Source organism: Plodia interpunctella, chromosome 10 (assembly GCF_027563975.2).
Source record: "Plodia interpunctella isolate USDA-ARS_2022_Savannah chromosome 10, ilPloInte3.2, whole genome shotgun sequence".
NCBI classification, from domain to species: domain Eukaryota; kingdom Metazoa; phylum Arthropoda; class Insecta; order Lepidoptera; family Pyralidae; genus Plodia; species Plodia interpunctella.
This window is the reverse complement of record NC_071303.1, coordinates 4,228,463-4,242,931: the sequence shown is the minus strand read 5'-3', so window position 1 is coordinate 4,242,931 and position 14,469 is coordinate 4,228,463. Positions and strand designations below refer to the sequence as shown.

Here is a 14,469-nt window from a genome sequence, read left to right as displayed (position 1 = left end):
GTCAGCTAATGAGAGCGGGATTCGCTAGTGATTATCCACTTTCGCCGCTGGCCCGGGGCTCGATGAAGACGTCGCTCGCGGTCTTCCCGCGCACACAATTTGCCGCTACCCGTCCTGCCATTGCCAGTGCTTTGTGTTTTATCTACCATAATTGTGGCCCGCTCGGTGCGAACCACCTCCAACGACCACCACACAGCCAACGGTAGTGGATAATTTTTGCTCTAGCTTACAAAATCGTTCGGAGAAAGTTTACTAAATTAGAACCCCGAGCGAACTTTGTTATTTCGACAATTAACTAAGATTAGAAAATTAATGGGTATGTTGAGCTAGACTGTAACTCAGTGCAAGCGCACTTAACGACGGTGAAATAATCACACCCCGGTCGTTTATACGAACACTCTGTAATTTTCTTATAATAATATAAAAAATGCGTCATACTCGTGCATGTGGCTTTCTATGGATTGAACAGGTATTTGTAGATTACATTAAAATTACATTACATTAAAATGGAACCTTCATTAAATTCATCCATCCACCATTAAGCAACTTTTTGAAGTAATTCAAAAAGTTGTCTCCCAATATACAGATTACCTATATATATATTAATGTTTTTTTTTGGTAACCCAACGAATAGCTATATCTTTTCCCTTTATACTACTACGTACTTTCTTACATACATTTCATAGATATAACGGGACTGATACGGACCTTTATAAAAAGTGTAGGTAGTATGATTATTGAGAAACTGTCCTTCACCACAACAGCACATCGCAAATACTCCAATCTGGTTGCGACCACGGCGACAGCAAAGTCTTTGAAACGCCATCTAAATACAAAAGGTACATGATAAAAAAAGTTCCGTTAATTCTTTCAAAACTTGAAAGTCGAAAAAATACTGTCCTTCTTACATATTGATTATTACATATTACTTACAAAGACTGAATTTATTATTCCAGATGGCTGGGTCGCGGCTCAATGTTCGTGCTGTCGCAGGCGCAGGCGCGGCTGATGCTGCAGGCCGCCAGGAGGTCAGGCAGCGGCTCTTTGGCCGTCGTCGATGTCGGCGCGGGTGACGGCGAAGTCAGCCGGAGATTCGCGAACCTCTACTCGGAGAAATATGCCACTGAAATATCCGCGAGTATGAGGAAAGCGCTGGCCAGTAAGGGTTATACGTAAGTATTGTATGATTCCTCTTGAACACAGCTCTTGAACTAAATTTCTAAAATGACGTAGTAAGACGCTCATTTGAATTTATCTAAACTACCTAAATACCAATTAGATTAGAAAAGAATACTTGTATGATATTAATTAACTAATAATAAGGCACTGCGGCGAACAACTATTCTACTATATTCTGCAGTGCTTTTATTGCTATTTCTTGTTATTGTATCATAATGTTGAGGAAACTATAATTATGAACGGTGACAAAATGACAATGCTACTCCGCCGTCGCCGCCATGAGTTTTGTAATAAACTAGCGCCTCGTCCCTGCTTCGCTCGGGTAAAAACATCTGGGGGCATAATATACGCCTAACGCTTCGTAAAGAATCCGACTATCTATTGGTAAAAATCCGTGTAGTAGTTTTCGAGTTTACCGCAAACAGACAGACAGACGCAACAGAGGACTGTTTTATAAAATGTGGGGATTAATAAGAAACTAAAAAATCTGAACCAGACTGCTCGATACCGACGACTGGTGGCAAACGCAGCAATTTGACTGCGTGTGCATGCTGAACCTTCTAGACCGCTGCAGCAAGCCCAAGACTATGCTGAACCAAGCGCGGAAAGCGCTTGCGCCGGGCGGAGTGCTGCTCTTAGCTCTGGTGCTCCCGTATAAGCCCTACGTTGAAGGTAATAAGGTCTAATTCCCTTGATATTTGCAGCAAGTCAAGAACTATGCAGAACCGAACGCGGAAAATGTTTGAACTTATGGTCGCTGTTAGCTCTACACAATACTGTAGTGTAGTATAAGTGTGTTTCGTAAGCTGAACTTCAATAAAAACTAGTCTGCTGGATCCTGGCAAGGTCGCCATGAGGAGAGCAGACGTGGTAATTAAACAAGCGTTGAAAGTAGACTGTTTTTTATTGAAGTTCAGCTTACGAAACACATACACTTACACTACACACTACAATTCTAATAAAAATGTATTCTTCTCGAGTGGGATTATCAGAATATAAATAAGCAATAATTCCAAAATTTTCACCGAATCTCATATCGAATTTCATTAAAATCCGTCCAGTAAAAATCATGGGTTCACTGCGTCCCAAGTCGAATATTCACAAGAAACCAAAGCGATATACGAAGTTTCACCCATCGTCTTAAACTTTAACAAGTGACTCATTGATGGAGATGATTATGTCCGTGTAAACGACTTCCTTATTTATATTTTCAGTGACAGCAGACCACAAACCAGAAGAGCGGCTGCCCATCCAGGGCGCCAGTTTTGAAGAACAACTCAGCTCATTTGTTTCCTTCATGGACGAGTCAGGCTTCGCCCTTTCCTCGTGGTCGCGCGCGCCGTATCTATGTGAGGGAGACTTCGCGCAGGCCTACTACTGGCTCGACGACTCCGTCTACGTTTTCACGCCAAAAGATGGCGCCACGTGAGATGTCACTTGTCAAGTTCTGACGTTTCGAGTTTCAGCCAATTAAAATATATAAATACGTGTCTTTGATTGTCCGAGCTCTGAAATCGTAAAATATAAGGATTTAAAGTATGTTACTAGGCAAAAACTGATATGTACCGAGGTGAATCCAAAATTTCAGCATTTTCCTTAATACGCAAATAAGTCAAAGTAGAACTATTTATTTGGAAGCTGGACTTTTACGGGCATTTTTCTCAAAGCTATATACTAGCTATGGCCCAAATCATAATAGATATATTTGCCTAAGAGCGAAAGTTGTTCAGTTTTGGGCTTAGAGACAAACTTTAATTGTTGATGCACGGTTCGGTCAATTAAAGAAAGGGTCTGGCATTTATATCATTCCTGCAAGTAAATTCTCACTCTCGTAAAATACTACTATTTAATTAAACGCACAACACATGTGAGAGCAACAACAGTCTGTCCCTTTCTTCAAAGTTATACCGTTGATCAAGTTAAATGTTAAGCAAGCATGACCTCACTTAATTGGATTAAGATATGATTCACTAAAATAGTGTTTAGTGAGGCGTACCTACATCAACGACGTTACCGTACAACGATATTCAATCTGGTATTTTTAGTGACCTGTGAACCTGTTAGCATAATATTTAAAAGCTAATGACCCGACTAATTTAATGATTATTTCTTCTAAAGATCCGTCGAGTATACTCACACTCGAGTATACTTATTTATCTGATACTAGCGGCTCATCCCGGCTTCGCTCGGACGCGCTCGCTATTATAATAATAAATTATCCTAAACCTAACTTAAACCTTCCTCATGTATCACATTATCTATTGGTGAAAACCGCATGAAAACCCGTGCACTAGTATTTGAATTTATCGGGAACAGACAGACGCGGCAAAAGACTTTGTTTTATAGTATGTAAGATAAGAATTAATGTGCACACGACCAAAAACCTAACATGCGCACACACATGAAAATCGTGCCAAAATCAACTCTGAAAGATAGAGTGGGTCGTTAGATTTACATATGTGTGTGAGGAATAACGTGAAGGGGCAGATAGAAAATAGATTATCTTTTTTGAAATATACAATACATAGACCAAGGAAGAGAGTCACGATATATGTTGATATGAAAAAAAATACTCCCAATTATTCCTAAAAAACGTCCAAATATGCGGGTGCAAAAGTTATTAATCTCTCACTCTGATGGGACATATAACTTATACTTAGTTATCGTATATAAATTATTTAATAAGTACTTACTTATGTATGTATGAACCTGGTTGCCAAAATTATATACTCGGAACAAGTGAAAATTTATTTTATTTTACGAAGAGATTCCTTATTTAAAATTATATTATTTATGAGTGAATACGTATAAGAATAAGTTACGAATGTTCTATCTATATTGTACTGTTTGGGCTCTAAATATTACAATTTTTTCTAAGTGTGTAAGTAATATTTCGGTAAGTTATCTAAAAAAAATTAGATAGGTGTGTTTTTAAATTTTAACATTATGGATTTTTGTATTTATATTAATTTCGCGATATTATTTAAATACTAGACAATGAATAGAATGCCAAGATACTCTACTACCTCGTTTAATTTATTTAATAATTTATTTTGTGAAATTGTAAGAATTAGATCAAATTATGAAAAAGATCGATTTGTACTTACATAGATTGGATTGGATTTATTGAAATTTCATAACTACTCGTATGTTCCATGTAATAACAACGGTAGTTGTATTATTGTCAAATATTTTAATTATCTCACTGGCTATCAAACATTTGCTACGTTATTTGGATCAACAAAACAATAGGACGAAATCGTTTTATGTGAAAATTTTGAATGTAGAACGAATTTCGAGTATTTATAATTATAAACGAAAGGAATAGATAAGCGGCATTCAGTATTATGTATAGAATAGTAATATGTGCAAATAATATTCACATCGAAAATATTTTTTGTAATTCTTTTTGAACTTTGTTATATATATATATATATATATATATATATATATATATATATACCTGTACTTATATGCACTGTAAATGAATGTCACAGTTTTCATATTCAGAGTTTTATACCTTTATATCATACTCTTAAAATATGTAATGTTTAGTAATAATGTACTTAAAAATATAAAAAATAGCTAACGAATACATTCTGATTATTTAAACCGTTCAGATGTGACGCCGCACGCTGATTATAAAGTTTTTATTTTTTTTACCTCCGTTGTTATTCGTCTTATCAAATATATTTTAAACTATGTCTAATGATTATGAACCCTACTTCGTAACGCATCGTCCGTTACAGTTTTATTAAATATCAATACCTCTTTACACTTAATGACATTATTTATTTATCCAAATCATTTTAGGTGAGATGATAATATTTAGCAAGTGTTTTATTATAGACATTTTAAATAAGACTGTTTCAAGTGTAAGATGTGTTCAATCCGAAACCATATAATATCTTCATAGATATTATCATCATCATCATCATCAGCAGTTTTGAATGTATGTTCAGCCGATCATCTGTTGAACTCTAGGTTCAAGTATTTCATTGATTTATTTTTGTTTGCATTTTTTGTAAATTGGTATTAAATAAAGAAACTATAAATTGGCTGTAATTTGAGTCATTCAATACAAACACGTACTTGCATCAAAATGAAATAAGTAAATCAAACATCTTATTTAAGTATCCAAAATAATATATTAATGAAAAATGTCATGTGCGCGAGTTGCAGCCGTACCTTACTAAAGGTAAGTTTTTTCAAGCTACTTTCAGCTTCATTGATAAATGCCTACTTTGAAAATCTACTGTCACAGTCGTGTTACGCCAAATTCAGACAGATGACAACGCAAATGCAAGTACATTGCTTAGTTTGTATGAGTGCTTTTATTTACCACAAGGAAAAACCAGCAACGTATGATGCATCTGCCAAAGTTCGGCGAAGTGTTGATTTGTATATGTCGTCATGACAACTGATTAATTGAAACTTATCGTTTCGTACGCTTTTGTTACATTTATATGAGGACAATCCTCATAATTAAAACTTGGCAAACACTACACACAGTACTGAATACAGATTGACAAGAATACAGAATTCCGTAAAGAACGAATAGCGCTGCTGTGGAATAAATTTAACAAGAAAATGTCACGTTAAAATTACTTTTTGTTTCAAATTTTGATCGCCGGGTCAAAATCTAGTATCTTTGTATCTAGGCAAATCAATAAGGCATTTAATGATTAAGCCGATCATTCCACTAATTTTAAAGTTTTATGACATATTTGCAACTATTGCAGGTATTTACATAATTTATCATGTATTTGAATAAATAAAAATATGTTGTATTCTACTAAGTTAATCTGCAATTATGAAAATGTAATAAATGTACTTATAATCTCCGAGTTCGTTGTTATTATTTCATGCCTACAAATACTAATACTGATACGGCTATCACTTTTATTTCTAAATGTATAGTTAATCATATTTATAAGCTAGATAATCATCTATAGAATATTAGCTCCGCCCGACCTCGCGTCATAACTATATGTGTTCCAAATTTCATCAAAATCGTATTTATAATATTTTAAAGTAATAACAACACAAAGTTATACGAGTAAAAAGAATAAAGGAGTACTGATAGAATACTTGTGACTGGAATGAAACACAAAGTAATGAATCAGATTTATTTCTAAGCACTGCTTTTCAATTCGCTAGTAATTCACCACAATACAAGTAAATAATAATTGTATAATTCCGGCAAAGTAACTGGCAAGGCCAAACTAAATTATAATAAGTAAAATAAATATAAATTGACATTAAAGTATACTGCCCATTGGGGTTTTAGAATAAGTGGCAATGAATGAAACAAAATATCACAGGGTCCAAATGTCAAGTCAATCCATAATTTTGAATTGATAATATTTTTTTTTGTTTTGTTACAACAATTACTTATAACGTAGTCTATAAAAATAATAAGGAAAATGTTTCAAACTGTTTCAAATAAGTCTCAATGTCTAATAAAAACGGTCATTAATATAATCCTAATTACAATAAACAGAAAATAATAATAAATAACTAACATGTGTGACACTGAATGGTGAAATCTACCTTTTTAATATAAGTTTTCATTCGAGGCTAGACAGAAACGTAGACTATTGAAACATCAGTATCAAAATCACTGAGATCATTTTAGACGCACGTGCCAAGTAACTCCTTTATTTCCTACACCCTGCACCGAACCTGGTGAAATTATACCCAACGTTGGGTCTATTGTTATGCGCTGCTTCATTTGTTGTATTTGTAATAATTGCTATTTTAATTCAAATATTTTTTAAGATCAGCTAAAAAAATTGCGAACGTGTATTTGCGCCGCAGCAGCTCTAACATCAAAAAGTGCAATATGAAAGAAAAACTATACGTCATAAACTGACTGAGAATCGCCGAAACAAAAGAAAACAATAATATTTTACCAAGGTCCAATACTTATTCCAAATAATAAAAAAGTCATAGCAAAGCCATTTTTGACTAGAAAGCTTAATCTAATACAGATAGTTTTTTAGGTTATAATACTTTACCGAGACATGATGTAACAACTTAACACTAGGTGCATTGTCATTGTTATATTTGATGAAGTGGTAATAGCCTCGTTATAATATTTGGATGTACCGACGACGGAGAGATTATATACTTTTGATTAGATACTTCCCACATACATTTCTTAACTAATACATATAATGTACTAAACATTTCATTAAAAGCTGCTCGATTAGAAAATAGTCTAACACAAAAATATGTATAATATTTTTGGATCTTATAAACAAAAAATATATCTTAAAATAATAGGAAGAGATAAATGCCTACTGAAGGCTATAAAAGTCAATAAGTATATTGAAAACCTGTTCAAAACACTTCTTATATTGAGATTTAAGTGTGTCAATTTGGAATACACAAAACCTTTACAGGCCTTCTGAGCATTTCGAAACTTTACTTCATTAGTTCACAACATTAGTTATGCTCACAACAATCCAACCGATTGACAACTCAACTAAGCATCCTACTACAACCTTGAACGCAATGCGATTATTTATATATTTTTAAAAATCATAATTTAGAATTACACCACTAAGATACAAAACTTTAATTTTAAAGTAGGCTTTGCCTAATATTATTGCACTATCATACTTATGTAGTTTCTTTCACAATAGTGTGATGTTTGGAAGTCAATAGCTACACGTTATATATCGCTCATACTTCAAATGATAATATATTAGTACTGTCGCGTTACATTACGATAAGATATTGGGAAAACATCTTCGGCAATGTGAAACAAAAATGTATTTCTGAGTTTGATACATGAACAAAATAAATAACTTTCATGCTCTATAGTATAATTACGTGTGTGCACAAAGTACTAGAATTACATTTCATAAGTAGGTAATAAAGATTTAAAAATTTATTTGACAGACCAATACTTTGAACACCACACTGTTTCACTGTGTCAATTACGTAAAGATTCAATACCAGTACTTTGAATAAAATCGAATATAGAATGTCTTTAAAGTAGACTAACTTGAATTATTCTTTCAAAACATAAAATGTACAAGAACCCAAGGTTTGTAACACACATTTGCAAGACAATTAGTTTACTTTCATAATATTTTAGCGACACAATTTATTATCATCAGTAGTATTCAGGCTATAGACAATACAATAATGCTCAATACTCCTTCGATCATTCTACTGCACACTGAGATATTAATTTACTATCTTATCTTAATTTCTGCCTCATTTTATACCGATTTTAATGCCTAATTTTTAACATATATGTTGTAATTATAACATAAAATAAAAACAATTCATGCATACGAAACATGTTGAAATATTACACATTCCCAATGCCTTCTCTCAGTGCACAGTTCACATTACAACTTACCGAACCTTACTTAATACACAGGCAGCACTAGCTAATACAATGTGAAAAAATTGCAGTCTTCAATAAGATACTAACTCCCTACTATTCACGAGACAAGACATGGCGATCGAAATATTTTTATTGCGCTGTCTCGATGCTTGCTGTATCAGTGAATACAATTGTAAACAGTAGCGGGGATGGGTATAGTTGAGCGACTGGCACTGGCTCTCACACAGCTTCTATACGTAACACAACAATGCAAGCGCTACTGTTTGGTGGAATAGATGAGTACGAAGTGAGGTGCAGACACGGTCAGATCGCCCAAACTGCTTGTATTAGCAATACAAGCACTTTGGGCGATCTGATCGTGAAACCATCGGAACAATCAATCTCTGTCTTACTCAAATTTAGTGTTCGTAAAATATAGTCTTAAATGATTCAGATCTTCATCGAGTCAGAGATCATTGAGAAGGTACAATCTTATGTAATATATATTTCCATCTTTTCTATTTCAATTTCGGGATTACATTTTTATTGTATTCACTGAAACGCCACACGTAGCCCAATCCTACCAAATAATTTATTTCTATGTTACATTCATGTCAAGACTTCGCTCCTATACCTATTACACCTCTATCACAGTGTAAATAATGCACTTACGACAATAACTGAGATTAAACTTTAATACAACCAAATTGTATGAACTGCAAAATCTTATCAAATACTATTTAAACATATTGAAAGCAAAACAGATCAGCGTATCATACATAAAGACGATTACAATTAGGATAAAAGTAACGCATTAAATGTCAACAAACGAAGTGTAAATCAAAGAAATATTGCAACCCATTTTGTGCTAAATATATAAAAAATACTTAAAGTAACTAAGTATATAATAAGTAATAACTTACAAAATACACTCATACACAATTGTGTGAACATAGTTACACAATATACATTACGTATCCTAAAACAACAAATGTCAAATCCCTTCCAAACGCGGTTTCAATATGTAATACATAAACAAACTAACACCTATAAAAAAAATTAGAACTAAATCCTTCATATTATTTTTAGAATCATTTCCTTCCTAAATTCATAAATAGATAACGAACGCTCAACACCTGTTTTGTCCCTAATATTTGAAAGAGGCTTCTCTTTCAAATATTAGAGCTTGAAAGATGAAATATATTTCATCTAAAATGCATTTTAAGAGAAACTTACTATGTAAGTAAGACGGTTAATAGACAAATCGTAGAGCCAGCTACTAAAAACATAAACACGGATTTAAAAAACGTATGTTTGCCGCGTAGAATGAAATAAAAACAGAAATTTGAAATCATATTCGGAAAGCAGTTATAAATCAGCTTACATAAAATACGGGTTGATATGAAACCGCTCAGTCGCACCAATCAGCGGGCTAGTTGCCGCTCACTATCTTGCGGCTCTCCAGATCATCCATGTTGTTGGAGCTGAAATCAACGAGGCAATTTAAAATTATGTATTTTTCTCTCTCATCTTTGCGTATCGAGGTTTCATTGTGTAAAATAAACATGAAATTTCGGTTGTCAAATATATAAAAATAATGGGAAGTATAATGTGAGTTGAGTGAATGAGGAATTACACGTAGATTCACTGAAGCGGCGTTTTTTTTTTTTTATTCTAGATCAGTGGTTTAAACGTGGTTTACAAATTGTGATGAAACCCCATTAGCCTATATGTAATATATTGAACAAATAGTGTTAAAAATTAGTTTCACAAATGTTGGATAGGGCTAAATGGCCAATGATTTTAAGTAAACTTTTAACGTCAATTTGTGATGCAATTATTTTATATTGAATTAAGTTTGAATGTTGCAATTGTTACCGCAGTTTGTCGTCGTTCTTCCAGGAGGTGACCTGGATGTGCGGCGGCGGCAGGTAGCTCCTCAGCGACTGCACCAGCTGGATCGTGTCCAGAAGAACTGGAAACAAAAAGAATGTAAGGTAAATACACATTTATCTAGAAAGAAAAACAAAGTTATTTGTGAAGCATAGGTAGTAATATAAAGCATAGGAATCACATTTTCTGTTGGTGAAAACCGAACAAAATTCTATCCAGAAGCTTTTCAGTTTATCGAGTCCAAACAGACAGACGCGACAGCGGGATTTCTTTTTATAAACCCGATTTAATTTCTCAAAAACCGGCTGAACCAAATGGAAAGAAGAAGGTGGCCAAGCAATGGGCCACCTGATCGCTCTAAATAAATAAAACAGGAAAGTGTTAAAGTGAAAGATAGCATTATGGTACATATAGGTGTCTCACTCTTCTGCAGCTGCTCGCTCTGCTTGCCGTAGGGCTTGCACATGGCGGGGCGCACGCAGGGCCGCATGCGCTGCAGGTTGCGCGCCAGCTCCGCGAACGCGCGCACCACGCGCTCCTGACCGCCGCCCGCCGCGCCGCTCGCCGCCGCGCCGCCGCCGCCGCCGCCGCTCAGCGACTCCAGGCTCTCCAGGTTCGCTCTATATGTTGTATGTGGGCACAAATGACGTCACAAATAAAAGACTGAATTTTTAATACATAAATTTTATCAATTAAAGTTACAAGTTCGTTTTAACATCCAATTGTAATAACACTAACCTCAAAAAGTCCGTAAGCTTATGCTCATCTGAATAGTGATGTTTGGACTTGGTCTCGAGGTTGGACTGCGAGGAGCTGGAAGACCTCTGGGAGTGGCTGTACTTGTCCAAAGACTGGTGGCTCAGTGACCGGTTCTGATGTAGCAGCATCTGTTGGTGTTGCGAGAGCTTCTCTTGCGCGCGCCGGTCTGATTTGTCTGATGTTAAGCTCGCTATTGTAAGTTTAAGATAAGTATTTAATTTGATAATGAAAATATTAATGTTAAATTTTATGCAGATGTTAGACATTTTTGAAATAAAAAAAAGGAACAAAAAAATTTTCATGAAATTTTGCAAGGAAATAGTTGAAGAATTGAGACAAACAATAGTCGAAGTCAACACAGGATTTTTTTTCTAATTCCATGCATGTTTTCCACAACATTTTTTTTTATTGCATCGGCTTTTTAAAATAGCTACATACTGTTGAAGGTTAATATTGAATTGAATAAATATTTGTCTTGATTATATATACGGCAAAATAAAAAGATTACGTTTTTTACACAACAGTATTTTTTGACAAATGCTGTTATTGTCGCCACAGATCTTGTTGCATTCAATGAGTGAAAAAAAAGTCAGGTCTGTGGAGCACATCCCTCATCGGAAGCTGCACCATCTGGTCATACATTATAAAAATGTATAGTCATGGAAACAGTAACGACGTTTAGTTGGAATTTCAGCTGTAGTAGGTAAAATTTAATATGCAAGGTTTGATTACAGACAGACAGGACAGGTTAAACTAAATAAAAGCTGGTAGAAATAATAAAAAAGTGCGACGTTTACATAGTAACTCACTGAGAGCGGCGAGGTGCGGCAGCTGGTAGTCGGGCGGCAGCGACCCGCGCAGCAGCCGCTCCACCGCGCCGCTCTCCGACAGTCCGCTGCTGGCGGAGTCTGCAACAGGCACACATTCACCTGTGTTGAGTTATTGCTAAAGCTGCTATAGTGAAAATTTTAGGGAAAGAAATATATTGCAAGGGTGTTCAATAAAAAAAAAATATTGAATTTAAAAAAATGCAAACTAAAAATCAACTATATCAAATACTTAGTCACAAAATGTACTCTTCGATTGATATTCAAAACAAAAACCTTATTTACTCATAGTTGAATTGTAAATTGAAATGTAATCAGTTCAAAAATAAAAACGAATGCAAAAAAACACCCATATAGTACTTTTACCTGTGTGAGGTATTATTAAGTTTAAAAAAAAAAGACATATATACCAGGGATATATGTGGGCTGCTGCGACAGATGCTGCTGAATGGTCTTCTGCGTCATTTCCAACTGGTTCTTGTAGTAGCGGCAAGCGGGGTTCGGGCAGTTTTGCACCACCTCCACAATAAACTCCTTCTCCATGCCAAACTGTTCTCTGCCTATGGTGTAGGATTCTACAACCTGGAAAAATGTGAACATTACAAATATATGTATTTGCACATGCATATACTTACAGTAGCAATCAAGGTATTCAGAATAGGAAATTATGTCATTTTACATTGATTTGAAAGTAACAATTTCTTTAAACATTATTCATTATTATAGACTAGGTGGCGCAGTGGTAAAGTGCTTGCCTCTGAACCGATGTCTTGCCTCTAAACCCGGGTTTAATCCCCAGTCGGGTCATGATGGAAAATGATCTTTTTCTGATTGGCCCGGGTCTTACATGTTTATCTATATATATGTATATGTTATAAAATATAGTATTGTTGAGTTAATATCCCATAACACAAGTCTAGTAACTTACTTTGGAGCTAGCTCAATCTGTGTGATTTGTCCTAATATATTTATTTATTATATATTCTGGAAAACATTCTATTATTTCCTCCCACAAACTTTTTATAACATTCAGTATTTATGTTTCAACATCCATACAGGTGGTCGTTTATTATTTCGATTTTCAAAATACTCCTCAGTCTCATCACTCTCATGCCTGTTAACTATATTTTGTGGTGTCGCTCACTGCATAGGGTACCCCTTCCCCCACTTCAACAAAGCCCGCAGACCTAAAGACACCACAGCGATTCTTGGTCTGTGACTTCACGTTGACACTTAATGTAACATGTGACACTTCTTCACTTTTGTTTTACTGCCAATACACAACACTGACAACAGCTACTTAGCCTGTTTTATTTATACACAATTGTTATTTCGAACATAACAATAATAAAAAAAAATATTTGCATTTTAAACACACTTACTGCTCTAACTGTAGCCTCTAGCCCCAGATGCAGTCCATGGGGACCGTTCATGTGTTTCAGCATCACAGCATTGGCAAAGTGCTCATAAGGTAAAATTATCTTGCCATTCTCACGCAAAATTAGTCTGCCCTGTGTGTCCAAACCCACCCTGGATGCCATCATTCTGCAAAGTAAAAAATAACATTGAAACAAAACATTTTCAGATAACAATTACATAGCTTATGGTTTGACATGAACTCTACTCACTGCAAATAGGCTGCACTAGGAAGCATGGAAGACTCTTTCAAATCACTGAAGCACTGGAGAAGCTCTATACTAGGACTCCAGCCCTTGTTCTGTAGATAAAGCTGCAGTAACATGTACAGTTTCTCGGTGACATAGCCCTCGGCTCCGTGAGGAGTCGCCGTACTGGAGCTAGCAGCCGCGCTACTCGAGCCTCCAGTACTCTTTGCTAAAACACTCTTCATTGTCTCCGCCAAATCCATCTTGTAGATGTCCAAATAAGTCCTCTTTTGGGAATCCTACCACAAATAAATAAAAAAGCAATTATATTTATTACATTTCTCAAAGAATAAATAGATCGATAGCGATTGACGACATTCAAAATGTAATTCAACTGTAAATGTAAGCTTACCAGAATGCTTATTATGTTGGACCTATATCAGAAAATATTGTTTCTTTTACTAAATTGTATGTCAGAATCTATCCATCCATCAATTTCCAAGAAATTATTTATTTTCAGACGAAATGGATGCTTATTTCGCATTTGACGTGACGCTTGCTGTCATGGCATGGCAGGCATTGTCTTTTTTTTTTTTGACAGAACAGAAACATGGAAGAAAACATCTAAAACAAAACGTTTTTTGAAAGAAAATACGAAACGTTGATTGCCGGCTCTTTTGAGGCACCAATAATGCTCAATCCCGTCCGTCAGACCTATGCATCTAAACTACTTTGCTACTATGTGACCGTTTTTACGGATACTGGGCTAAACAGCTCTCTCTCTCTCATCTGAGCGTCTTCCCGGTTGTTTCTTCAGCCGATGATCTAAACTATCAGGGCTATTAAACAGCTACCTTTACAC

The 14,469-nt window shown here is 35.2% G+C and overlaps 2 protein-coding genes across 6 annotated transcripts in view; one reads left to right on the top strand and one right to left on the bottom strand.

The window, feature by feature from the left end:
* LOC128673047 (uncharacterized protein) overlaps positions 1–6,026 on the top strand; it is a 55,503-nt gene extending 49,477 nt beyond the window's left edge. For all 4 annotated transcript variants that reach the window (XM_064436202.1, XM_053750641.1, XM_053750640.1 and 1 more), the window contains 3 exons: positions 957–1,172; positions 1,676–1,851; positions 2,394–6,026. In XM_064436202.1, coding sequence (XP_064292272.1) covers positions 957–1,172; positions 1,676–1,851; positions 2,394–2,608 — 607 coding nt within the window. In that variant the 3' untranslated portion in view covers positions 2,609–6,026. The remainder of the gene's footprint in view (positions 1–956; positions 1,173–1,675; positions 1,852–2,393) is intronic.
* Positions 6,027–6,294: 268 nt separating this feature from the next.
* Positions 6,295–14,191, bottom strand: LOC128673029 (uncharacterized protein). Of its 2 annotated transcripts, none has more exons than XM_053750611.2 (9): positions 14,020–14,191; positions 13,632–13,906; positions 13,386–13,548; positions 12,414–12,585; positions 11,974–12,084; positions 11,156–11,366; positions 10,841–11,037; positions 10,403–10,499; positions 6,295–10,008 (listed from the first exon to the last, which is right to left on the bottom strand). In XM_053750611.2, exons 2-9 carry the CDS (start codon positions 13,868–13,870, stop codon positions 9,957–9,959), a joined length of 1,242 nt encoding a protein of 413 aa, XP_053606586.1. In that variant the 5' UTR covers positions 13,871–13,906; positions 14,020–14,191; the 3' UTR covers positions 6,295–9,956. The 2 variants fall into 2 exon arrangements, with proteins under 2 accessions (XP_053606586.1, XP_053606587.1); XM_053750612.1 differs by having other exon boundaries at positions 11,986–12,084.
* Between the last annotated feature and the right edge of the window lie 278 nt (positions 14,192–14,469).

Excerpts from the sequence above, each read along its gene's own strand:
- LOC128673029 (XM_053750611.2), bottom strand. The coding sequence starts at position 13,870 with ATGGATTTGGCGGAGACAATGAAGAGTGTTTTAGCAAAGAGTACTGGA. Across the intron at positions 11,367-11,973 it reads CGCTCTCAGTGAGTTACTAT|CGAGCTTAACATCAGACAAA; the intron begins GTAAACGTCGCA and ends AACTTACAATAG. Across the intron at positions 11,038-11,155 it reads AAGCTTACGGACTTTTTGAG|AGCGAACCTGGAGAGCCTGG; the intron begins GTTAGTGTTATT and ends TACAACATATAG.